General features: G+C 34.3%; 3 protein-coding genes across 3 annotated transcripts; all 3 read left to right on the forward strand.

The window, feature by feature from the left end:
• The first annotated feature begins 174 nt into the window (after positions 1-174).
• Positions 175-7,841, forward strand: LOC106672801 (DNA helicase MCM8-like). The gene is made up of 14 exons (XM_014404509.2): positions 175-449; positions 3,173-3,271; positions 3,395-3,627; positions 3,685-3,799; positions 3,859-4,121; positions 4,190-4,294; positions 4,379-4,531; positions 5,742-5,970; positions 6,028-6,188; positions 6,244-6,456; positions 6,525-6,664; positions 7,096-7,321; positions 7,383-7,529; positions 7,585-7,841. Exons 1-14 carry the CDS (start codon positions 341-343, stop codon positions 7,780-7,782), a joined length of 2,391 nt encoding a protein of 796 aa, XP_014259995.1. The 5' UTR covers positions 175-340; the 3' UTR covers positions 7,783-7,841.
• Positions 7,842-11,130: 3,289 nt separating this feature from the next.
• On the forward strand, positions 11,131-17,910 carry LOC106672802 (ubiquitin-like-specific protease ESD4). Its single transcript, XM_014404510.2, has 15 exons — positions 11,131-11,528; positions 11,906-11,988; positions 14,484-14,521; positions 14,595-14,798; positions 14,877-14,988; positions 15,051-15,172; positions 15,236-15,366; positions 15,439-15,506; positions 15,577-15,700; positions 15,778-15,982; positions 16,040-16,162; positions 16,361-16,501; positions 17,021-17,158; positions 17,309-17,395; positions 17,472-17,910. The coding sequence occupies exons 1-15, from the start codon at positions 11,443-11,445 to the stop codon at positions 17,631-17,633; spliced, it is 1,824 nt and encodes a 607-aa protein (XP_014259996.1). The 5' UTR covers positions 11,131-11,442; the 3' UTR covers positions 17,634-17,910.
• Positions 17,911-19,613: 1,703 nt separating this feature from the next.
• On the forward strand, positions 19,614-25,025 carry LOC106672827 (BUD13 homolog). The gene is made up of 6 exons (XM_014404563.2): positions 19,614-19,876; positions 21,522-22,802; positions 22,861-22,972; positions 23,990-24,144; positions 24,498-24,685; positions 24,743-25,025. Exons 1-6 carry the CDS (start codon positions 19,761-19,763, stop codon positions 24,928-24,930), a joined length of 2,040 nt encoding a protein of 679 aa, XP_014260049.1. The 5' UTR covers positions 19,614-19,760; the 3' UTR covers positions 24,931-25,025.
• Positions 25,026-26,405: the final 1,380 nt, after the last annotated feature.

Raw genomic sequence — 26,405 nt, forward strand, 5'->3', positions numbered from 1 at the left:
TCGGAAACGACTAAGCTACACATTCATCACCTCGCAGTCCTCGTGAAAAAATCTCACAACTTTCTGTTATTAACTCGTATAAAAAAATTGACTTAATAATAAATTATATAAACAATTAGAAATAAATAATTAAAAATAGCAGGCCATTTTATTTTTTAATCATCAATAATATTATGTTTTGTAATGACCATGAGAGTTATCACTGAGGTAGCATGGAGTTTCCCGCCGAGATACGGACGTGTGAACTTTTTCTTATTTTCATGAGTCGTGTTACATCCTCATACCTCATGTTGTTCATTTGAAAAAGTGATGATGTGAGTGATGATTTGAAACCTTTGTCATGTCAGCACAACCTAAGAGTAGCGGTGACCGCGGTGGCCGGGGACGCGGGGCGGGTCAGCCTAGAGGACGCTATCGCGGCCGGCCCTTCTGGCTCAACAAGCCCTTAGGTAAAAATAAGTCAAGAACAAAATAAAAAACAAAAGAATTATATATGTTATAAAATTTTAATATTGCAATAAAATAATAATAATTCGATCTGTGTACATTTTAATATTGACCTAATACTACATATATAGAATATATATCTTTAATAAAATATCTCTTGTGATGGTATCTAAGTAGGTAAAGAAGTTCACTTTACATATTAGGAGCTTCTGCATCCCTCTTAAATTTTTATGTATTGAGGTTTATTCAAATTATGCATGTCAAAAAGAGGTTTGGTTGTAAAAGTAAGACATTTAAATAGAATATTATTATTACATAATTCTAAAAAAAATTCAAAAACAAGTAAAAATGTGAAAAAAAACTTTTTGTCCTCTTTAATACTGAGTATTTCCACCTTGTTAAAAAATAAAAGATTGAACAACACACTCACTCCACCATTCATCTTTTCTATTTCCACCTTTTACACAAATCACAACCGTTAAACGCCTTTGCTTTCCCTGGAAAAGATTTCTGGTAAAATCTTGAGGACCTCTTTCTCATTCATCAAAAAGAGCAGTATTCAGTTCTTCTAAGGTATTAGGACCTAGGTTTCCCTATTGTACTCAACGCTTAAGTTGGTGCCAAATGTGTTCAAATCTGGACTTCGATCTGGCCACACCAAGCACTCAATTCCAGCCACAGGTAGTCATCCACAGTACATACTCCATGGGGCTTGGCATTATCCTGCATTAGCAAGAATCTCTCACCGATGTGGAGAGCAAATGGCACTACATGTTCTTATGTCTTGTAAGTACTTCTGTGAAGTTACAGATCTTCCTTGCACACCAACCAGTTTGGTGTGGGCGTCTAAGGAAATGCCATCCCAGAACATCAATGACCCACCTGAGGAATCATACAGCATGGAGCGTACCTTTCTCCCAAGCGTCTCCACATGAAATTTTAGCCATCTGAAGATTTGAGAACAATTCAACTCATCTGCTAAGAGATCTCGTCCCCAATCTTCCAAAGTCCAATTTACATTACATATTCTCGTGAGAATAGAAGCCTGACCATTTTCTGAGCTGTGGTAAAAAGTGGTCCACGAGCTGAGTGCCAGGGCTTGAGGTTATTTTTATTGTCCCTTCTTACAGGCCTGGAGAAAATCAAAACATTTGGGACTTGCCTTATCAGATTTTTTATTTCATTTCCTGTAAGGCTGTAGTAAGTAGAGCCTGATGACAAATGAATCTACGTTTATCATGTCCATAGAATTAGGTTAACCCTGTCCTGACCTAGTGTGAAACTCTTGTGTCTCTGAAGTGTGGAAGAACCCTTCCTATTGTGGTGATTTATATTCAGACTCCTGGTGACTTTGCACTGGCTTTATCCTTCCTTTAATAATGCTATGACCCTGACATTGCCATACTCACTCCAATGCCTGACTGGAGCCATTGAAAAAGGTTTAAGAATAACAATTATAACGAATAAAATCAACAAAGGAAAATGATTAACTGAATGTGATCTTTAGGCGAGGCAGGATGGAAGGACATAGTGCTACTTTTTGTATTAATGGGATTGATCAGTACAAAAGTAAATAAAGCATTATTTACTGTGTATTTTTACTACAATAGCTCCTAATTATCAGTAACTAATATAGAAAGATAATGGATTTATAGAATGGAATAGAAAGATAATTTTAAACTAAATAAATTGAGTGGTGCGTTAAATTTGTCCCTCAGTTCATCATGTCCCTCATCAAATGATTAGTGTGTTTGTACTTTTGCCAGTCCTGAGTACTTTTTTGTACATTGCATATTTTCTTTTGGACTTATTAAATAATAATCCAACCTCAAAAGCTCTAATCGGGCTAAGGAATTGATTTTCTATACAGTTGAATGTGCCTATAATATTGACATCATCATAGGCCAAAATCTATATTGTCTAATACTTTTCAAAAGGATAGTTCCTACTCACAGTAAGAACTCACATAACTCCTACTCACACTATATTGTCTTGTGGTGTATTCTCTCTGCTCTCTGGATGTTGTCTTTGCGTATCATATGTACCATATATGTTTCACAAAACTGCATGTTACTACTAAAATTACATGGTACAAGGGGAAATTGGCAGGAGAAACACCCAATAACTATTGTATCACAAAAGTTTTACCTCCATACCAACAGATTAATGGTCTTATTTAAAGCTTTAAAGGTAAGATCTTTAGAAGGTTCCTTCCTAATGATCCTATAAGAAGCCAAAAAAAAAATTTGGTGAGCAAAGAAAGCATTGGGGTCACATTCAGGCTTGAAGGACAAAAAAATTACATGCTTCAGAATTAGTTAAAGAGTTGGTATCACATTTGCTCTGGTTAGAGTCTCTTACAAGCTGCAAAACAGTGGTTGTGGTCCGGGTATCTGAACGCTTATGTCTGAAGGGTAATGAAAAGGCGGCTAAGGCCAGGACATACAACCTCCAGACTTAGCCAGTGTGATTTGCCCTGATGCTAAAACTGCAATAAAAAACTTGATTAAAAGTAAGCAGCAGTGTCAGTGGGCCGGATTGACAGAGAAGCTCTCATGTATCAAGAGCATTGTAGATCGGCGGGCTTCGAAGGATCTGACTCGTTGAAGAAGGAAAGGTCATCCTGATATAAATTCTTGCTAAAATTGACTGAAAATTGATTTAATGTTAATTTTTTAATCATCACATTAAATAATTACAATTACATTGTATACACTTTTTACAGCTGACCCAGTGGTTGAGGAAAGTGAAGTGAACTACTGTAACATGATGACTGAAACGACATGCCCATTGAAAGGATGGAATTTGTATTTCCCAGATGAGAGTAAGTTTTTATTTAGAATGAATTGAGTTCTGGTTAAAAACAGACTTACATTTATGGTATTTTAGTTAGAATAGTTTTTTTTTTAATTTTTTATTCTGACAGTAATTCAATTTTATTTTTTAGATTATGAAAGTAGTTCAGTGACTACCCAAAATGTTCTCCAAGCTATAAGGTATTTTGAGAGGCATTCAGATTCTATTTCTTTGAAAGAAATTGAGGCCAAAAACTATTACAATTTGGATTTAACTGTTGTCCAAGAAGATACGGTTTTTATGAACAGTTGGCCAAATTTCATTGAGGACCTGCGTGAGAAACCGGATCATAGCTTGAATTGTCTTGGTCTAGCATTTCACCATGTATGTTTTTCTTTAGGCCAAGTAAACAAAAAAAAAAAAAAAATTGAATTGTTGCAGGTTGTAAACAACATGGATTCAAATGAAGAGGATTTTGAGTTCCCTCAGCTTTACATTCGCATCAAGAACTTCAAACCAGTTGTGTCACTCAGAGATATCAAAGCGTGTTTGTACGGTAAACGCGTGATTGTAATTTTGGCTTGGGAGCATATTTTATTCTAATTTCCTACTTAGGAAAGTTGATAAGCGTGAAAGGCACTGTTATAAGAGTTGGTCCATCACGCCTTTTATGCACAAGGATGGGCTTTGCTTGTACTCAGTGCCGTACACCGCAGGTTCTCACTCTGAAAGATGGGGTGTACATAACACCCAAGTCCTGCCCTTTGAGAGAATGCCGGTCGAAAACGTTTTCCCCGCTACACTCTTCCCACCTCACGAAAACGAAAAACTTTCAGATTGTCAAAATTCAAGACATGATAGGAGATTGTGATGCACATGTAACTTTTTTGAATAATTTGGACAGGTTTTTTATACATTTTTTTTTATTAGTGATATGCCGTTTTAGAGTGCAGGAGGTAGAGTTCCTAGAAACATAGAAGTTGAGTTTGTAGATGACCTTGTTGACAAATGCTGTCCTGGTGATAGCGTAATCATCACAGGGATTGTTAAAGTAAACTTATTTTATATGCACCATGCACAAAATATTGCACAATCTCATATTTGGGAGAAAAAATGAAATTTGAGAAAATTTCAGGTAAATACAAGTGATGAAGGGAAAAGGAAGAACTCGCCAAATTTATTCACACTCTTTTTGGAGGGTGTGTCTGTGACCAACAGTAAAGGTTCAGGAGGAAGATACGCTCAAGCCAACCTGGAGTTTACATTGAAGGATTACTATGCCATACAAGTATACATTTTACATGTTTTAATCTGATAATTTTGTGTAATTATTTTTCAAATATCTATAATATTGCATGCTACAATAAAATCATAAAAAGTAATATTTAAATAAGGCTTTTCAATTTGACAAAGACACAGCCACCGGTTTGAAGCCCTCTTATAATGGTTGAGAATGCAATCTGAAATATTATGTACTCACTCATATACATGTATGTTTCATTGCTTTAGTTAATAACTACTTGACCACGTCAACCAGGCTTCGACCCTAGGCATCTAAAACTCAGATTTTTGTACTTATAAGTGCATTCTTGATTGAACAAAAAACAATAGAAGTTGTATCAACTCTTGAAGAAGATGGCATAGTCAGGTTTTTTGGTTTTTTTTTTTTTTCAAGGATTACATTTTTTTTGGAAAGAATGAATTTAATTGTTCTACTGATTCAAATCTCTTAAATCTCCACACCTATACAACTGCATTAAAAATTTCTACTTTTGTAGTTAATGGCACATTTTTTTTTTTCAAATAAAATTGAATAAGTTAAGTTCAACCCAAATTTAGCAGCAGTTTGAAGCTTTTTGTCCAAATGTCTAATAGAACTTAAGAAAGTTTAAAGTAAAAATTCAACTAATTGTACCAGACTTCTGCTTATGAACTATTAAATGAAACTATTAATAAAGAATAATTCTAACAAATGAGAGGTCAAACCACTTTACAATATTTTTTCATATTACATTACTCATAAAAGCCAAGGGGGATTTAAACCCAGAATCACAAGTGTGGCAAAAATAAGTTAGACATCATACCACTTGGCCACTGCAACTATTATTTGATTTCTTCCTTTTACTACTATATATGATGTTGATGATCATGACAGAAGATTAGGAAGTAATTCTACTACATATATCTATACAGACCCAACACTGAATAAGGTCCAGACAATGCCCAAATTACAGGTTCATATCATGTAGTGAACCATAGAGAAATCTCACCATTTGCTTTTTTAAACACTGCTTTTTTTTCTCTTTTTTTAAATTGCTTTATTATTTCAAACCCAAATTGCCACCATGGGACCTGGTCCCCTGTAAATCATTATATTATGATTTAAAATGTCTTGCAAAGCTTTTGGTACAGGACAATATATTAAGCATATTTGACCAGGACAGTTAGTTTTGGCTAAAAATGTCAGTCCTTGATGTTCAATTTGTGTTTTTATGCAGGAATTGCATGATGAAAAATCATTATGGCGTTTGCTTGTGAACTCAATCTGTCCAAATGTCTATGGGCATGAACTTGTTAAAGCTGGCCTGCTTCTGTCCCTCGTTGGTGGGGCAACACAAGGAACAGGGCAGATCACCAAACGACCATTGATCCATGTCCTCATAGTCGGCGACCCAGGTCTAGGAAAGTCACACATGCTCACTGCTTGCAGTACAGTCGCCCCAAGAGGTTTGACAACTTCCTATTGTTCAACAATTCAACTATTAATTATAACTTTTTTTAAAGGTGTGTATGTCTGTGGGAACACAACGTCAGCCTCGGGACTAACCGTCACCCTGACTAAGGAAGCAGGTGGAGATTTTGCTCTAGAAGCCGGCGCTCTTGTTCTTGCAAACCATGGAGTCTGTTGTATCGACGAATTTGATAAAATGTCTTCTCAACATCAGGTTGAATTTCAGTATAATTCTAATTGTTTTTTTTTCTGATGGTTATTTTTTAAAGGCTCTCCTAGAAGCGATGGAGCAAGAACGGTTGAGTGTAGCGAAAGGAGGCGTCGTCTGTTCTTTACCTGCTCATACCACAATAATTGCTGCTGCAAATCCTGCTGGTGGGCATTACAACAAAAGCAAATCATTGGTTGAAAATTTACGTATGTCATCTCCACTCTTGTCAAGATTTGATCTAATCTTTGTACTACTCGACAAACCGAACGAGGTTGGTTTTTATTTAATATTAATATTGCAATTTTAAATTAATTATTTTTATTATGTGATTTGTTTTAGCATTTGGATAGCCTACTTTCAGAACATGTTATGGAACTGCATGCTGGGTTGAAAAAGAAAAAAGTACCAATGTACATGTCATCGCTCTCATTGAGTTCATGTCTTGATGAAACTATAGTTGACAACAACATGACATTATTGTAAGTAGTAATAGGTTTCAAATCTTAAATTAAAAATCAATCAATGCACGCTCATATTTATTCAATCATATAAACAATCGTTTATATAATTTGGTCATTTTGAACTGAACTATCCTTGCAGTTTTCATTTCAGAAACGTTTCAGCTACTATCTTAAGTGGTGGGTTTGATGTTTATTTTCTCATTTGTGTATAATTGTATGTCTAAAGTTCAAAACCTAATTTTCATTGTTACTATAATCAGTCTTCAAGAATCAGGTGACTAGGAGAACACTAATAATGACTGAAGAGTTTGAAAAGCCAAAATGCTTCTGACCGACCAAAACAGGAAGGGTAGACAGACAGAAATGATCAATAATGACCAAGTTACATGATTATTTATTATTGACAAAATGATTTTTGTATTTCTATAATTAATTGCCTATCTGTTTAGGCAGAGGTTAAAAATTCCACCTAATGAACACATAGAATTGATACCTCACCAGCTTCTCAGAAAATATATCGCATATGTTAAGAAATACGTCCCTTCACCAAGATTAAGCCCAGAAGCAGCTAATGTCTTACAAAAGTTCTATCTGGAACTAAGAGAGAAGAGCAAGCAAAAAGACAGTACACCTATAACAACTAGACAGTTGGAATCGATGATTCGACTCACTGAGGTTTTTATAAAAATACATCCAATTTTTTTTCCTAAACTGTATTTTGTGATTCCTTTCTTAGGCTAGGGTCAAAGTCGAGCTTCGAGAAGAAGCGACAGAAAGAGACGCCAGGGATGTCATCGAGCTTATGAATTCGACGTTGATGGACATTTATTCTGATTCTGATGTTGTTGATTCGCGGAAGAAAGTTGGCTCTCAGACTTCAAGGGTAAATCTTGTAAATTTTACAACATTGGGGTGATGTAAAGTGATTCATTTTTCAGGCTAAAAAATTCATCGCAGGTTTACAACAGAAATCATCTCTTGAGAATAAAACGTTATTCACGCTGAACGAATTGAGGGAGCTTTCAAAAGTGCTCAATATTCAAGTGCCTGATTTTTTCTCTTTCATTGAAACTCTGAACAACCAGGGTTTCTTGCTAAAAAAGCCAAACAAATGCTACCAGTTGATGACTGTTTGAAAAGAAAACAAAACCTGTACATGTATATAAATTAAAAATAACAATCCTTCCTAGCTCAAGTCACGAATCTCTTTGTTTCCTCCTTTTCTCAACTTTTAAATTTAAAGCCTAAAGATCGTTTTTAGTTAATCTTTTTCCTTCGTCCATTTTATTCGATGGGCATTGGAGTGAGTATGACAGTATCAGGGTCATAACATTTTTAGAGGCAGGATACAGGGTATAGGATAGGCAGGCCAGCACGAAGTCTCCAGGAGAAAGTGATAAATCACTACACAATAGGAAGGATTTCAGAAAAACAGGGCTTCACACTAGAAGGTCAGAACAGGGTCAGATCAATCAGGCTCTATGAAACTGAAACAAAATCTGATAAGACCAGTCCAAAATATTTCAATTCCTCCAGGACTGTAAGAAGAAGACTCAATGAAAATAACCTCAGGGCACCATTATCTTTCTACATTAGTTACTGATAATTAGGAGCTATTGTAGTAAAAATACATAGTAAATAATGCTTTATTTACTTTTGTACTGATCAATACCATTAATACAAAAAGTAGCACTATGTCCTTCCATCCTGCCTCGCCTAAATATCACTTTCAGTTAATCATTTTCCTTTGTTGATTTTATTCGTTATAATTGTTATTCTTAAACCTTTTTCAATGGCTTCAGTCAGGCATTGGAGTGAGTATGGCAATGTCAGGGTCATAACATTATTAAAGGAAGGATAAAGCCAGTGCAAAGTCACCAGGAGTCTGAATATAAATCACCATAATAGGAAGGGTTCTTCCATACTTCAGAGACACAGGGCTTCACACTAGGCCAGGACAGGGTTAACCTAGTTCTATGGACATGATAAACGTAGATTCATTTGTCATCAGGCTCTACTTACTACGGCCTTACAGGAAATGAAATAAAAAATCTGATAAGGCAAGTAAGTCCCAAATGTGTTGATTTTCTCCAGGACTGTTAGAAGGGACAATAAAAATAACCTCAAGCCCTGGCACTCAGCTCATAGACCTCTTCTTACCACAGCTAAGGCAAGCTTCAATTCGCACAGGAAGATGTAAATTAGACATTGTAAGAATGGGAATGAGTTCTCTTTACAGATGAGGTGAGAGTTGGTCTCAAATCTTCAGGTGGGCATAATTTCATATGGAGATGCTCAGGAGAAAGTTACACCCCATGCTGAACGGTTCTTCAGGTGAGATTCTATGGTGGGTCATTTATGTTCTGGGGTGGCATTTCCTTGGATGCCCACACCAAATTGGTTGTTGTGCAAGGAAGATCTCTATTACAGAAGTACCTACAAAACATAAGAAAATATAGTGCCATTTTGCTCCCCACATGGTGAGAGATTCTTGCTAATGCAGGATAATGCCAAGCCCCATGGAGTATGTACTGTGGATGACTACCTGAGGCTAGAATTGAGTGCTTGGTGTGGCCAGGTTGAAATCCAGATTTGAACCCAATCAAACACATTTTGGAATAACATAAATGATGAGTACAATAGCAAAACCGTCCTTACACCTTAGGAGAATTGAAAACTGCTCTTTTTGATGAAGGAGAAAGAAGTCCTTAGGATTTTACCAGAAATCTTTTCCAGAGAAAGCAAAGACGTTTAACGGATGTGATTTGTGTCAAAGGTGGAAATAGAAAAGATGGTGGAGGTGGAGTAAGTGTGTCATTCAATCTTTTTAAAAATAAGATAGAACTACTCTATATTAAAGAGGACAAAAAAAGATTTTTTTTTCACATTTTTTTAATTTATTTATTTATTTATATTTTTTTTTAACTACATAATAATAATTTTCTTTTTAAATATCTTATTTTTACAACCAAACCTATTTTTGACATGCAAAATTTGAATAAACCTAAATATAAGGTTAATTTAATAACAATTTAAGAGGGATGCAGAAGCTCCCAATAATACCGAGGACAAGTTGGAAACTGCTGTTTTTGATGAATGGGAAAAACTTATTCAGGATTTTGCCAGAAGTTTTTTCAAGGAAAGCAAAGATGATTAACGGGTGTAATTCATGTCAGAGGTGGACATGCTCTGTATTAAAGAGGACAGATAAGTTTTTTATTTTTGACTCAATAATTTTTTTAAAATTAGGTAATAAACACTTTCTTTCTAATTGCTTTATTTCTAAAGAACCTAAATACATTAGAATTTAAGTGTAGTGCGTTGTTTCCATCAGTGAGAAATGTTTAGTGAGAAATGTTTATAAACTTATATAAATTTCCAAAAAAATTATGGCTGTGTTCTTCCTGGGGCTGGGTGGGCAGTTTTGCTTCCTGGGTCTGGAGAGGGTGTTTCGTTTCCTGGGAAACTTGTTCCTGTTTTAAGTCAGACTGGGCAATCAGGTCGGATGGTCTTACTGGCATTTGCACACAGGCAGTTCCTCAAACCCGAGCCTTAGTAACTTAACTTAAAATCTGGGGTACAATACCACCAGGTACAGGGAATTTATTTCCAGGGGGTTTACTGCTCGCTGCTTGGCCGGGGGGGGGGGGTGCCGCCCCCTCTTCTGTGAGAGCCCAATCCTGGAAATCATAGCATCGAAAAACAAGAGATTGATCTGAAGAAAACCAGTACCACTGGTAGTACAAAGGTTATGAGAACTGTTGATGTTTTTCGAGTTAAAATAAAATAAAAAATTCATCGGTGTAGTTGTTGGAGCACCCCTTTTCCAGGTTAATTAGTCTAGACTGAAAATAAACACACGTTCAGAATAGATTCTATGCTAAATTTTTTGGTCGTCTGCGAATAGGAGAAAGTGTGGTCATTAAGAGCAGACGGAATATCATTAATGAAGATATTAAATAAAAAGGGGCCTAAGTGTGATCCCTGGACTACTACACGTCATAGTTTTTCTTGTTGATTAAAGTTTATAGTTGCAAGATATTGTATTGTTAATCAATTCAGCGCATTATTTTAATTTAAAAGGTTTGCATCTATATCGTTGAAGGAAATGGAATTTTTTCTGCGTGTATGTACGCGCGCGTGCAAATTTTAGCGAATGTAAAACAGTAATCAGTAAAATTGAGACAAACTTACATCACCCGGTTACAAATTAGTTCGTTTTAGCCAATTTTTTCTGTACAAAATCTGCACTTTTGTAATTTTTTTCACCGTTAAAAAAAGTTTCATACTGGTACTTCGGAAGTCGGCTAGTGCCATATCAATCATAAATGGCGTCTTGGCATTGATGATGAAATCTCACAAAAAATTTCCCCGTTTTAATTTCTATGCTAGTCCCCATGGCGTAATGTTTCAGGGGGGAAAGATTTATTTCAGTTTCCGTTTTACTGTGTAGAATTGGTTTACATGACAAAAGATCATTTAATATTTTAAAGAAATGTAAACGTACAAGCAGAGCCATCTGGATTCGGCCGAGCTCCCCCCTCCACGAGAAGCGAAACCCCAACACCAGCCAGCATTTTATGCGAAGGTTCGACGGCCTAGTTTTCATAATTTTTCTCTTAAAATTCTCGTGGTTTTTTTGTGCTTGGCAAAGTCCGTCGTCGCGAGAAATGCGACAAAGTCCTCTCCGCCAACTCCAGCGACAGGGACGGTGAGCCTTGGAACGACATCCGCCGATTCGCCTATGCAAGAGTGAAACGGGTCAAATCAAATGCCGCCGGGCTCTTCTCGTTAAAATGATGAGTAAGATCCTCAATACGATCTGGTCTTATTTTCCCTGGACGAGAAATCACACATCCCACAATTCTGTCAAACGATCAAGGTGAGTTGCAAAACCTTAAGCACAATGTATATAAATAACATGTACCCATCAATCAAAAGAGACTTTTCCCGTTTTCCTGAGTTATTTTCATAAGAAACAATGATTTTTTAAGTTCTGCTATTACAGATTTTAAGTATTTATTTGTGTATTGTTTTTATAATTGCCTTTGAGAGGTTTCAATTGTAACCTTGTCCGGAGTAGGTTATTTGTTTATGGGGTCACAAGAGGACTGTGCCGGGAAAAAGGGTCCGTTCGAAAAAAAAGTTATTCGTTTTCGTTTTTCATTATTGGGCATGAATTATTTTTGGTCGAGCTTTTCGATCGAACGGCTCCGCCGGTCTCGGTTCGATGATATTTAAAAACTTTGTTTATTGCAGAGAAGTCTTCGGGGACGACGAGGAGCTTTTACCGGTTCCGGTGAAAAGGCAGAGGCTTACGAGGAATCCGCAGGTTTTATCAGGTTAGTTTTTCTTTTTACATTATTTTACTAAACGCCTAGGTCTAGACGATAGTCGATAATACTTTGTAAATTCGACGGTCTTGGATTATTCGTGCCTTCTATTTAGCTAGATAGATTAGTCAGACCTATTTGAAAATTAAGTAATCAACTGGGCCCGACTGACGAAGTTGGAATTTCTGAAGTTGATCAAACAAAACATCAATTTTAGGTTTTTAGTCCAGACCAACTCATCACAAACCTTGTTCCATCTCATTACCTTGTTCATAATGATGATGATGAGGAGGAGGAGGATGAGGAGAAGGATACTAGGAAGTGGGGTTTGTGCTCCCTAGCAGCCTTCTGGCTTATTGTACCTTGCTAGTTCCCTAGTTCAGTGCAAATAACTCAGTCCTTTTCAGAAGTATTATGTTATTAATTTTTGCTCCAACTTTCATTCCCTAGCTATTTTCTGTATGATGATTAATATGAATAATAAAATTTTGTGTAATAATACAGTTAAGCTGCACTAAGGTGAAACACATATTGACCTCTTCGAAAGACAAGTTTTGACCAGGCCTTAAATAACTTATTTTATTTAGTAGCCCACAACACATAGGGTGATGATGATGAGAATACTAGGAAGCAGGGTTTATGCTCCCCAGGCACACAGCCTTTTGGGTTCCTAGTTCCCTAGTTCAGTGCAATCGACTAAATACTTCTTCTCAAAAGTATTAAGTCATTGACTATTGCTGTTACAATTTCATTCCATAGGTTTTCCTCTATGCTAGGTTATTTCTCCAATGAGCCATTGCTTCACATTTGAATATGATATGTGTGGCAGTTTCTTCCTCCTCATTACATAATCTGCAAATGGGATCATCATTGATGCCAGTGACCAGTTTATATTCCTTTCACTCCTCTGAGTCTGACCTTCTCAACTGCAGCTGAGTTTGCCAGTGTTGGTGAGGGTTGTTTTTAGCATATGTTTACTGTGTCTAGCGCTGCCAGTTTATCCACTTCTCCCACCCCTTCAAAATACAATGTATGTAAACATAAAACATTAATATCTCACTGGAATTCTCAACACGACACACAATAATGACACATCTACGCAGAAAACAAACACTTTGAGTGAGAACAAATACATTGATTGAATCTAAAATTTCTATTATTGTATAAATCGTTTTTTCACATCCTACATGTATTTGTATAATTTAAACATTGCTTATAAATCAAATTAAAGATTGAAACATTAGCATGATAAAAAAAAATGTTTTTTTATTTTTACGTCACACTAGACCGCATCTCACAATCTCCAAATAATCATCTATTAATGGTCACTAAACACCACACATTGCACCTAATGCTTTCCTGAGTTCTTCTTCTACTTTATAGTCTGTTTTAGACTTTATATTATACCTTATATTAATATATACACGTGTACATAACAAGTTTTGCAAAACAGTTGCATGAGTGATTTTCGCGCAATGGAACCCCAGCTTGTGTGACCATACTTGAAACCCACCTCTGAACTGAAACACCGAACACAGAAACTGTGCAGACCTACATACCAAAATGTTTGAGAAAAAGGATCATCACCCTGCTGTCCTCAAAAGAAATCTTACAATTTTCTTTATAGTCAAGTCTTATAGAGCAACATACTCCATTTTTTAATCGTTGACTATGAATCAGCGATGTGGTCTATTTTACAATTAATTACTTTTCTGACCAATAATGGTTGACCCACAGCATAAATATTACCTTTACCAAGCATCACCACGGATTACTAGGAACCGTGGATATTAAGAAACACCTCAAATTTAAGGTTTGGAGGTATTTTCTTCCATCTGTATACCAGTCAGACAATTTCTGTATAGTGTTACCATTATTAGTTAATGTTATAAGTGAACTTATGTACACATATTTCCAGTGTTTTTCCATAAAAATTCAATTTTTTTGATTCACCATGTTCTCACTCTCCTCTAGAACTGGGCAGTGTGCAACTGTGTATCTGTGAATGTACAGATTGACATTGTTAAGTTAGATACATATAAATAGTATGTTCAATTTTATCTCAATTGAGAGAATAATCATAAATAGGAAAAAGTGTATTTAAGATTGTGAATGGATTTAGATGTAAAAACTGATGCGTTGGGGGCTGAAATGACCTAAAAACATCCTCTGGATCTTTGGTGGTAGGACAGATAAGACCAAGGTTTAACTGTCAAGCCCTAGGTGGGTGTTTCTTATTGTCTGTTGGTACTTAACAAAAGCAGGTATTGCCAGCAGGCCGTGAGAAGTCATAGGTTCTAGTCTGTATGTTAATTATCCTTATGTATGTACATATATAGGCTGAATTGAAATTATATATTATTAAATCTAATCTTGAAATATTAATTATATAAATCAGTAATCAGAACATTATGCCTTACGATGAAATTATTGAAATATGTCTGCAATGCATGAACCTATGGTCCATCTAAATATCAAGTAATTTTTGGCCTTTTGTTTTACAGACTTCAATAAACAACCAAGTGGTTTCCAAAAAATTGAGGTTTGTAGTTCATTGTTACTTTTCATTTTTTATCATAAATCAACCTTCTCTAAACAGTTTTCCTAATTCCCAGGTTATCGATTTGACGAAACAGCAATCAAATAATTTGAGAAAACGTAACTTAGGCTTATCAAATGAAATTGTATTAGATGAAATAATTATCAAAGATGATGATGATGATGAAATAGTCAAGGAAAGAAAACCAAAATTTTTCTCAACAAAATACGAAAACGTTTTGAAGGAAAACATACTTAGTGTTCAAAACAAGAGCAGCTGTGTAAGTTTTTTAAAAATAAATAATGATAATAATATTTTTGTTGGGTAATTATCCATTGTTGTGATTGTCATATTACAGGCTGACATTTTAAGCCCGAGCAAGTTTAAAAATAAACACAAAGCTCCTAGACACATCAGATCTCCGACAAAAATTAGAAATCGTTTTTGTCTACTTTCTAACAGTTCTACTGGTACGATTAATCTTTTTCTTTACTCTTCATAAAGGATTTTTTAAATTTTAATTATGTTTTAGAAATTGTTGATCCAATAGCATCTCAAAATACATTTAGAAGGGTACCTATTGGATTGAGACCTTCCAAAATGTCAGATGCGAGCAGTACAAGCCAGAATTCTATCAACATGAATTCAAGAAGGGTAGGCCAAAATTTTTGTTGTTTATCACTACAAAATTTACTAATCTCGTACTCTTCCCCCCAGTCTTATATGCACTTCACCAATGGGAAGCGTATTCAGGATTTCACCAGAGATGATTATTCCCGGCTACTCGGGACATTCATCAGTGCAAATTCTAAGATTAAAACCAAAGATAAAACTACTACAGAAATTATGTGAGTTTGATATTTTTTGAGCATATTTGTATTTTATTCTACCTAAATTATTATTTTTGGTTGTGTTTGCAGAGATTTGGATGATGTGTCTGACAGTGAAACTGAGAAAAATAAACAAGTGGAAGAAACTATCATTATAAGTAAGCTTTTTGATCACTTTGTTCATTGATGTAATTTTTCATTTATTAATTTGTTCATCTTTTATTTCAGATGATGATGACGATAGCAACACAGATAAACTAAAGTTAATTAGCACCCCAAAAGTGTCGAGGGTGAACAGCTTCTCTCAGAAAATTGAGAAACACAACGAAGCTACAAACAAAATGCTAGAATTGTAAAACTATTATATATATTTTTTTAATAAAGAGACATTTGGTTTTAAACCTTTAATAAGTAAATTTATAATTTTAGAACTGCTAAGGTGTCAGCCTCAAAAGAGAAATTTGAATTTATGAGGAACCAGTACACTGAACTTTGCTACAAGCACCAACTGCTTCGGTTCAAGTCGGTTCAAGATGCATTGAACGAGAGAATAAAAGACTACCTTAAAATCACTGAAACAGTTCTTGACACTGAAGGGATTGAAGCGTTGCCTGAACTTACTCCTAAAATGCAGGTAAATACAACTTTAAAGTGTAATGTAAAAGTTGTTAATATATTTTTATTTCTTCAGCAAAGAATTGATGAAGCATTCCGACCACAGCCAGAAAATCAAGTCATGGTCTCTAAGTTTAATTACAATGTGACGAGGAGGGACTTAAATTGTCTGACAAGGTTAAATTGGCTTAATGATGAGGTTAGTTACTTATGAATAAAATATCACGAAATTGTTAAAATAGTTACAGCAAACATTTAATCTGACAAAATGCTTTGAGCTTTAAATCTTCTTTATAATATTTAATCACTTTTTATAATTAATTGTATTTACTACTTTTATCTGTCAGTGAATAACCAATTAGCTTTGCATTGATCATATCATTATGTAATTTCCTAGGTAATCAACTTTTACATGGAGTTGATAATTGACAGAGGCAAACTAAAACCCAATTACCCCCCTGTTCATACCTTCAGCACATTTTTCTTCCCAAGGTTGAAACAGAGCGGCTACACAGGAGTTAGACGCTGGACACGAAAGGTAAGTCAGAAAATTATTTTACAAGATTGTTGTTTATGTCAAAGTAATTGGCCTAAAGGTTCATGTTTCCATTGAAATGCTGCCCACAGTCCCTCGCCCCTAAACAGGCCGATAAGCTTGGAGCTTGCTCCTTTCATAACTTGCTCTCAGGCTGCCGAGAAGAATTTCCATCTTTGCTACTTGCTTGCATTAAGACTTAGAAGTTATTTTCAGTTTAATTTTCTTTTAATTTAAAATTATGGGAGTGAAATCTGCCATCTGCCAATAGAAAAGATTCAGACTAGCAGGTGTGGTAGTAGTCTAAGCCATCATATTATCCAGGGCCTTGGTTATGTTGAGGGTATAGGTGCAGCATTGCTGGGTACCGAAAAGAAGATTGGCGAGGAGGACTACATGCCCATTCACCTCAGGTGTTGGGGTTTTATTTAATTATTGGTTTTGCAACTATTTAACAATGCCTACAATAGTTGAAAACAATTCGAGACATTTAATATAAATAAGCTTTTATTTCTCTTTTAGGTCGATGTGTTTCAAAAAGACATGATCCTTGTCCCAATCCATCTTCATGTACATTGGTGCATGGCCTGCATACATTTAAAGAAAAAAACTATCAGCTTTTATGACAGTATGGGCTCAACTGATCCAGGAGTCCTGAGTGTGAGTTTTAAATTTTCTTTTTAATCATTACAATTTGTATAGCTGGGCTATCTTGAATTATGTTATTCAGTGTACCATGTATTTTAAAGTGTTAGTATTAAAATAATCTTAAGGTTATTAGGTTACATTAAATATTTTTGACCTTTGCAGCTCCTACGAGATTATATTCAGAGTGAGCATCAGGACAAGAAGAATGCACCGTTTGATACATCAGACTGGACGCTGACTTCAGTAACGGTAACACAAACTTCTTACTTTTTTCTTTTTTTTAAATCATGTCAGTTTGTACTCACATGCTTTTTCTATTTTGTAGAACATACCGCAACAGAAGAATGGAAGCGATTGTGGCGTATTCGCCTGCACGTTTGCCGAGTTCCTTGCTAGAGACGCCACTTTCATTTTCAGTCAAAAGGACATGCCTTATTTTAGAAGAAAGATGGCTTATGAGATCTTAGAAGGCTCATTACTGACATGAATTAAAATAGAGAGAGAGTGCACACCTGGTTATTTGGGACTTTTTTTATCTGAATAAACTGTAAATATTAAAAACTTTGGTATTTTGAATACTACCGCAGTCGTAATTATTCAGACTTTTTTAAATAAATAAATTTATTACTCATTCACTTTGTAAACTATACATATTTAATATTTTTCATTTGTCTTCATGAGCTAAATAGTTTAAAATGTATATTTTGTATTTTCTATTGAAATTTTTGTATTACATTTTCGGTTTTACAAAGCTTGTAAGCATATTATTATTATTATTTTTTTTTTGTACCTATTTAATTTAATTTAAGTATCTTTTTTAATAATACTGTTGAAACTTGTCGTTCAGTCAATTGTTTTTCTGCTAACAAAAACAAAAAATAAATAATTTAAACCAAAAAAGTATATCATTAAAAAATAAAGACTGACAAATGAGTTGTATGGATTTATTTAAAATAACTTCAGGTGCAATACTCAAAAACTAAGAGGAAAAACTTTTGTCCAAATATATGCGTGCCACCAACAATAAAGATTTATTTCAGTATTTAATTTTATCTTAATATATTAAAAAAAAATTAATTTAATTTTCTCAACTTTTGTACCAGGATCTGAAGAATGTCAAGGAAACTCTTTTAACATTATCATAGTTAAAGAAAAAGGGAAAGAACAACTAGCCAAAACAATGGATCTACCCTGACCACAAACAAATCAATTACAAAAACTAAACAATCTCACTGTATTAGAGCTTCAAATAAAATCATCATATTACCTGTGTGATGTACTCCAGTAGGGGGTAAACATATGATTTAATAAAGAGACTCTTTTTGACAATAGGGAAAATTCGAAAGGTGGGTTGATATGGGAGTTGGTGAGCAGTGGCGTATTGAGCCGAAGGTTGTGGGCTTGAATCCCCCTTGCGACACTAACTTCTTTCGTCTCAACCAAGCCCTTACATAAAAAGAATAATTACTATGGTCAATTAGACCACTAAACATAAATGGATTAAGTTAATTATTACTAGTATTGACACTGGGAACACAGAAAGAAATACCTGAGAGATCAGAACCATCTATTATTGCAGTTACAATATCATAAATCAAGAGAGCAACATATAATTTTCTCCAATCAAAACAAATAATCGTGTTTAGTTCTTTTAATAATAGATCATAATCTAAGGAAGAAAATTGAATTTTTACCTAAATGCGATGGATCAAAAATTTAGACTTTTTTTAATTGCATCAATATATATAGAATAATGAGACCAAATGGGAGTACAAAATTCAAGATGAGGCTTACAAGAGAGACATGTAAGTATTAATTATAAATATTAGATTATATGTTGTCAAATTTTGGAGTGTTTCTGATTATAAAGCTTAATAATTTATAAAATTTTGCAGTGATATAATCAATATGATATTTAAATGAGAGCGTTGAGTTGAATTCCAAGTCCCTAATTAAATGGACTATTGCTAGATGTGTATTTTCTAAAGAATTCGGTATGATAGCTTTTTTGAAGTGTAGTGAATGTAATTACCTTACTCTTATTAACAATTCAACGAATTATTCAACACACCATGAGTGAAATTTTTATAAATTTTCTTCGGGTACCATCACATCATATATGGCATTGATTTTAAAAAGATTTTTAGATTATTGTCCAGCAATAAAACATTAACATGTGAAAAGTTATGAACTTCATTAAGGAGAACATGGAATAGCAGTGGACCCAAATGCGAACCTTGGGGGACCCCAGAATATAGTCATGTACTGTTGTTTGTCAACGTGCTGTTGTAATGTTTAAATAATTATATAATTTTTCAAAATAATTTTGAATAGTGTTGTTAGCCAATTTGTGGAAATATGCAATAATTCGATGAGCGGCGGGGTGGTTTTGTGGACAATTGGTGTAAAATGAAACGCCAAAATGTTGACACTTGGCAGCAGTGGAAGGATAACATGTTCGTAACCTACCCATTTCGGTTTTGTGTAAGTAAATAAAACAACGCTGGCTGGACGACTTATTTCGAATGTAAATTACGAAGTCGATTTTGGGCGAAAATTAAATCGCTTATAATTAGAATATAAACGGTTTTCTGTTGTTTATTGAAAGTGTGCGATGGAAGGCGCGCAGAAGATCATCTCGCAGAAGGAATATCTCAAAAAGTACCTCTCGAAGGACAAAAAGGAGAAGAAGAAAAAAGTCAAGATTTCCTCTTCGACCTTTGTCAAAAGGTAAAACTCGAACTGAGAAAACGTTAAACATTCAATTAATTACATATTCCCACATCGCATTTTCATAAAATCGTCTTAATTTTTTTGTAGATATTGAAAATTAATCTGTAGTCTTCTAAACTCCGAAAAGTTTCCTTATAAACAGAAGTGTAACTTTAGATTTTGTATCTTACAGTATATCATACAGACTCATATTGTCGTTTTCTGTACCATGTTGACTGGTTACCAACAAATATGAGAAAGCTATCTGTATACCACATCTAACTAATCAAAATTACTGATTTAGAATGTAATATTATTTATGTTATAGAATATGTAAAATTATGTAATAGAATATTTTATTATTTATTGATTAGTTGGTGTTTTGAAAAAGGAAAGATGTTATATAATACATTTTCTGTTTTATTGACAGTTTTGGAACACTTCTATTCCAAGCAAATTAAATGACATAATTTATGTTATTCTTAATATTGAAATTTTCAGCTGACATCATAATATGAAAGTTTTTGACAAATATCGTTGCTAAGAAATAAGTTTCAATACCCAGACAATTTTGGTCCGCATATTTTATAGATATTATCTTTTAATGAAACATTTGCATGTATATATAAGTTTTTATTGGAGTTTTGTATCTTACTGTTTTTCTTACAGACTCATATTGTCGTTACACTGTACCTTGACTTAATACAGACATGAAGGGCAAAGTAATCTGCATACCAGATTTAGCAAATTAAAATTACTGTTTTTTCCTTTTTTTTTTTTAATTAAAAATATATAACAATATTCTGGTATTTGTTCATGTTTCGAAAAACAAATTCTGTTACATAATATTATATATATATACATATATTTATTGACCGCTTAGGACTACATGGTAATAATTAATCAAGCAAATTACGTTACATCTTCATTTAAATGTTATTCTTAATTATTTCGATTAATTATACTTTTCATCTCAACCAAGACCTTATATAAAAAGTATGATGAATTGAATAATACGGTCAATTATGACTGCTAAATATATAGGGTTATTCTTAATATAAACTTGTTCAGCTGACATCACAATATAAAAGTTTTTGTTTTGGCAAATATCGTTGCTAAGAAATAAGTTTCAATGCCTCCTCTAGAAAAACATTATTTATTGTTAGTTATATTAATATATTAGTTTATTTATTGAGTCTGCTATCATTGTGCATTTTTACCCTCCCAAATAAACTAACTGGTATACAAAAATAAAAGCATTAAAAAACCTACATGTAGTATATCTTGATTAATATTAAGGTTATTTCAATTAATTATAGTTTTATCTAAGGACGTAGTTGAAACGATAAAGTTAATGTGTGATAAGTTAAGTTAGTGTCCGAGTGGATCAAAGTCACGCTAGCTCAAGTGGTAAGAGCAGCGACGTATTGAGCTGAAGGTCATGGGTTCAAATCCCACTTGTTACACTAACTTTTTCATCTCAACTAAGACCTTAGACAAAAAATAATAATATGGTCAATTATGACCTCTAAACATATATGGATTAAGGTTATTATTTAGATGTAAAAACTCTTGACCTTTTAGGTTCAGATTCAATCAGCACTAAACACACATGAGTGAATATTTAGAAACAAATTATATGAAATACAACTTTCGTTTTCAGATCAGTTATTATTGATGATGATGTACCTCTAGCCGACATTCCAGTTGTGAACGAAGAAGAGATAATTAATTTTGACTATCTTGGCGATGAGGCTCCTCAGATTGCTGGGTTTGTCGATGATAGGCCTCTGGACATGATTTGGAAACCAATAGGAACGGCCGCCACGAACGATGACAATCAGGATAGGGAAGAGAGGGAGGAGAGAAACTTGCTGATGAAAGAGCGTTACCGGAATGAGAACACACTGTCTCTCGAGGAGTGCCCGCCGACAAGCATGTTTGGCTCGAAGGCCGAAGAAAAGGAGTATAAGAGCAGGAAAAAAGACGAATCTGATTCTGATGATAATACTCAAAGGCATAGGTCGAAGAAGCAGGAACATAAAAGACAAAGAAGTGATGCCGATTTGGATACCTATAAAGGAAAACAAGATAGAGATAGTTACAAATATAACCAGAGAAAGGACAGAATGAACAGCGATTCTGATGCCGATTGTAGAAAAGAAAGAGAAAGAAGTAGAAAAGATGGGTACAATTCCGACTTAGATCGTAGAAGGGAAAGAGAAAGGCGCAGAAGGGAAAATAATGATTATGATTATGATCGTAGAAAAGATAGAGACAGACACAGGAAAGAATATGATTCTGGTATAGATCGTAGAAGAAATAGGGATAGACGCAGAAAAGACAAAAGCGATTCTGATGGTTCTCCCAACAGAAAAGTAAGAAGAAGAACTGACACTAGAAGAAGAAACGATAGTGATTCTGATGCATCAGTCGGCAGAAAGAGAAAGAAGTCGCGTGAAAGGGATTCTTATAATTACCAAAGACGAAGGAGAAGGGATGACGATTCTGATGCTTCTGTGGAAAGACACAGAAAGAAGACGGACAGGAGCAGAACATTGAAAACAAGAAACGAATCCCCTGAAAAAAAATCAAAAAGAGAAAATGGCCATGATTCTCAAAAACAAGACATATCACAGGCAAAAAATTCCCTCAGACGCGGATCAGATTCTGATCACTCCCCACCCAGACCTCAAAAACGGGATGCAAGGCAGTCGCTGGCAGAGTCAGCGGCAAAAAAGAAAAACAAAGATTCTGACTCAGACTTGTCACCTCCAAGAAAATCCAACAAGCTCAATAAGAAACCTAATTATGATTCCGACAATTCCCCTCCGAGGAAAAACCGTCCTAAGGAACGCAATTCAAACATAACAGAAAAATACGATTCAGATCCATCACCTCCTAGGAAACCCAAAGGAGAAAAACCAAATAAGAATTTCTCCAGGTAAAAATTAAAAAATAAATAAATAAAAATCAAATAATTTTCGTTTGTTTTTCCTTAGGGATCAGATGGATAAAACCCTGGATGGAAAAAAAGCTGGTTTACAAAGTGCAAAAAATCTTAAGGAGGAACTCAAAGAGCTTAAGGATAACGAAAACCGTGCTTTTCTTCAGGTATTTATTGCAAACATTTATATACCAATCACAAATACAAGAAACATAATATATTCCATTAAATTATGTCAAAGAAATACGAACAAAATACAGTATTGCAAATATATAAGTGTAGAAATTTGGACTTTATTAACATCATTCTTACGAGTTAAAAATGAAAAGTACTGTTTGTAATTTTTATATACTCTTTGATTGAGGGATCAAGGTAACAACTAAATATTTAATAATGGGTCATTTATTATTAATAATAGCTGTAATAGAAGAAACCGTCAAACACCAATAAAGTTTATAGCCATCCCTTTAGTTATGGGGCCCCTTTATTTTAGTCATCCCTTGGACATTCTTTATAATTGGATTTTTTTTTTGTATGCTTAAAATAAGTATTTTATTACTGTCCATTTTATGTTGTGCCACTAGATTATTTTAATACAGAGAATGTTGTTCTGATGGAATTCTATTCCAAATTTCAAATACAGAAAAAAGCAAGTTGAAATAAACAAAAGTTATCAAAACCATCATTAAAAACTATAATAGCAAAATATATTATTAATAAATTGCAACAACCGGTTAGTGCTTTGTAAATGAAGTGAATGAATCACAAGATTTGCATACAAGAAAAGTAACTGTTGACCGAGTGCACTGTATAAATTATTCAATACATTTTTGTTTTTGGTAAATTCTGTCTTGTAGAGTTTTGTTCATTACATTGCAGTTGTTCATAATCAATGAGGACTCCACTACAAAAAAATAGCATGATATCAACGATTCGGTTAGGGATAATAAACTTCTAAATGTTTTTTTCATTACTGTAAATTCTTTATCCTCAGCTTTTTCCATTTTGACTCTCTCATTCCATTTTATTTTTCTAAATGATTTTAAATTATTTTTCCTGTATTGTGTGCAAACAGTGGTAAAAACAAAAAAATAAGAGAAACAGTCATGCGCTCAGAAAGAAGGTCAGCGTAATTATATAAGCTAAAATTATGTCTTGATGTGATAAGATGTTTTGTTTTTCAGATGGATCCTGTAGCTTTAGGTCAGTCTGCGGCGACAGTCGTAAGAGACAGGAAAACCGGTCTCAAAAGGGATTTGGAGAAGGAGCAGGAGGAAAATAAAGAGAAGTCAGCGAGAGCAGAAGCTAGAAAGGAAAAATATGACAAATGGGGAAAAGGGTAAACAGCTATAAAAATGCTCAGTTTTTTTTCTTTAGTAATACGTATCTGTAAAAACAAGTTCAAACATCTTTGTTTCTGAAAACTGAATTTCTCAGAACAGCGTAGTTGAGAAGGTTTGTCACTAGTCTATCTTAATAACAAATAGAATTTAAACTTTTAGGTAATTGCAATAGTTTTTAAATCATTTATTAACTATTTATACCCAGCAAATATTCCTGTAGTTCTCGGTGATAACAGTGCAAAGTTCTATCAGGAACTGCTAAGTGTCAAAGTATGTTTCATACGTGGTGCCGATTACTGTGTGGATCTTTATTAATTGAAACAAAGTTTAAACTGATTACAATTTTCAGCCTGAAACAGTTAAGAGAACAAGAAGAGAGGAGGGCCGACACTTTGCATGAAATGGCAAAACCTCTGGCTCGGTACAAAGACGACGAGGACCTGGACAAATTTCTCAGGGCGAGGGAGCGGGATGGCGACCCTATGCTCGACTACATCAGAAAACACCAAGCTGAGTCGCACGATGTTATAGACCTAAGTAAGACTCTACTATAAAATATCTCAGTTGCATTCTGTAATGGGTAAATATTTACAGCTTCCTCCAGCTCCGGCAGAAAGAAGTACAATGGCGTATTCAATCCTAACCGTTTTGGAATCGCGCCTGGATACAGGTGGGACGGCGTCGACCGTTCAAATGGCTACGAGCAAAAATGGTTTGAAACCAAGAGCGCCATCAAAGCCGGTGAAGAAGAAGTTTATAAATGGAGTGTTGAAGACATGTGAGGGATTGGATTTTTATATCCTTTTATGTACAATATGTCCAGATTACATAAAATCCTATTTTTACTGTGTAAATACAAGCAACTTTTAAAAAGTGTCTTATTTTCATATTATCAATACTAAAATCTATTTATCAACTTACCTTGTACCTTTATCTTACTATGAATACAGAATGTACGTAATTAATTACATTTTTTCTTAATGATAAATTCACCCATTAGTTACATCAGGTACTATTTTAGAAATAGAAGTAAATCTAAAAAAATCCTAGATAATCCAAATAATTCATGTGACTATACAAGGGCTCATGTTGCAACTATTATTTTCCCAGTTTATATACTATTTTCCAACTGGCATTTGCTATGCTAGCAGTTCCGGGCTCGTATCCCATCACAGCCTATAAAATTTTAATTTCTAATAACCTAACACAACCAAGAACCAAACACAATAGAAACAAGCATGACATTAGTACACGAGAATCTTGAAATAGCTTACAAATAATACTTAGGAAGTTATATATATAGGAAACCTATAACCTATATATAGGAAAAGTTATAAAAAGCACAAACTCACATTGACAAACTACCTTTAAAAGCACTAAACAAAAAACAAAATTGTTCAGAAGAATACAATATTGAAATAACAAAAAAATGCAGAAATAAGTTGTTTAAAATTGTTTAAAGATCATCAAAGGAATGGTGTTGTATGTTAGAAAAACATTTTCTTTATCACGCCAACCGCCAACCTTTCGATATTTATTAAGATCACCTTAAGGGCCTGGAATTTATAAACATTGTTTAAAAAATAATAATTTTTTATTATTTTTATTACATCATTCTTAACCCGATTTTTTCATTTCGAAAAAAAATCGCGGGTAATTAAGTGAGTATTGTTTAAATAAGTTAATAACTGACAAGGAAAATAACCGTTATCACGAGCGACCAATGAGCACCATGACCACGCCCCCTAACGCAACGCCTCCAGCGACAAGCGACAGACCTAATGCTATATAAACCCTATTCGGACAGTTAGTAACAGACGGTTCTTCACTGAAGATGGCGTGGTATCGTAACTCGTTTGAATAATTCAAAAACCCGCGAGTTGAGACAGATCCTGTGCCGGTTCGACATGAATTCACCGACTCGCAGACCAAAACCCATTATCATCCTAACAGGTAAGTGAACATTAAGCTCTCCTTTATGACAAATTGCTTTAATTCTTCTTTATCCTTTTCTTACGGATGTTTTATCAATCCTGAAACCTTTACTCTTACAGAGGAATATAAATATGTACATAGTTCTCCATCCTGTTGAGTAGATGCTTCTATTTTCTACAATCTATACAATTTTTTAAAAATATAATTCTATTATGCAGTACCCTTGATAATACATAATTTATTGAAGTCGTGAGGAGCGGTCAAGAATGAGGTAGTTTGAATAAAACCTTTTTTATTTTTTTATCGACGTTCCGACCTTTAT

The sequence above is a fragment of the Cimex lectularius genome, unplaced genomic scaffold (assembly GCF_000648675.2).
Source record: "Cimex lectularius strain Harlan isolate CLEC.00 unplaced genomic scaffold, Clec_2.1 scaffold143, whole genome shotgun sequence".
NCBI classification, from domain to species: domain Eukaryota; kingdom Metazoa; phylum Arthropoda; class Insecta; order Hemiptera; family Cimicidae; genus Cimex; species Cimex lectularius.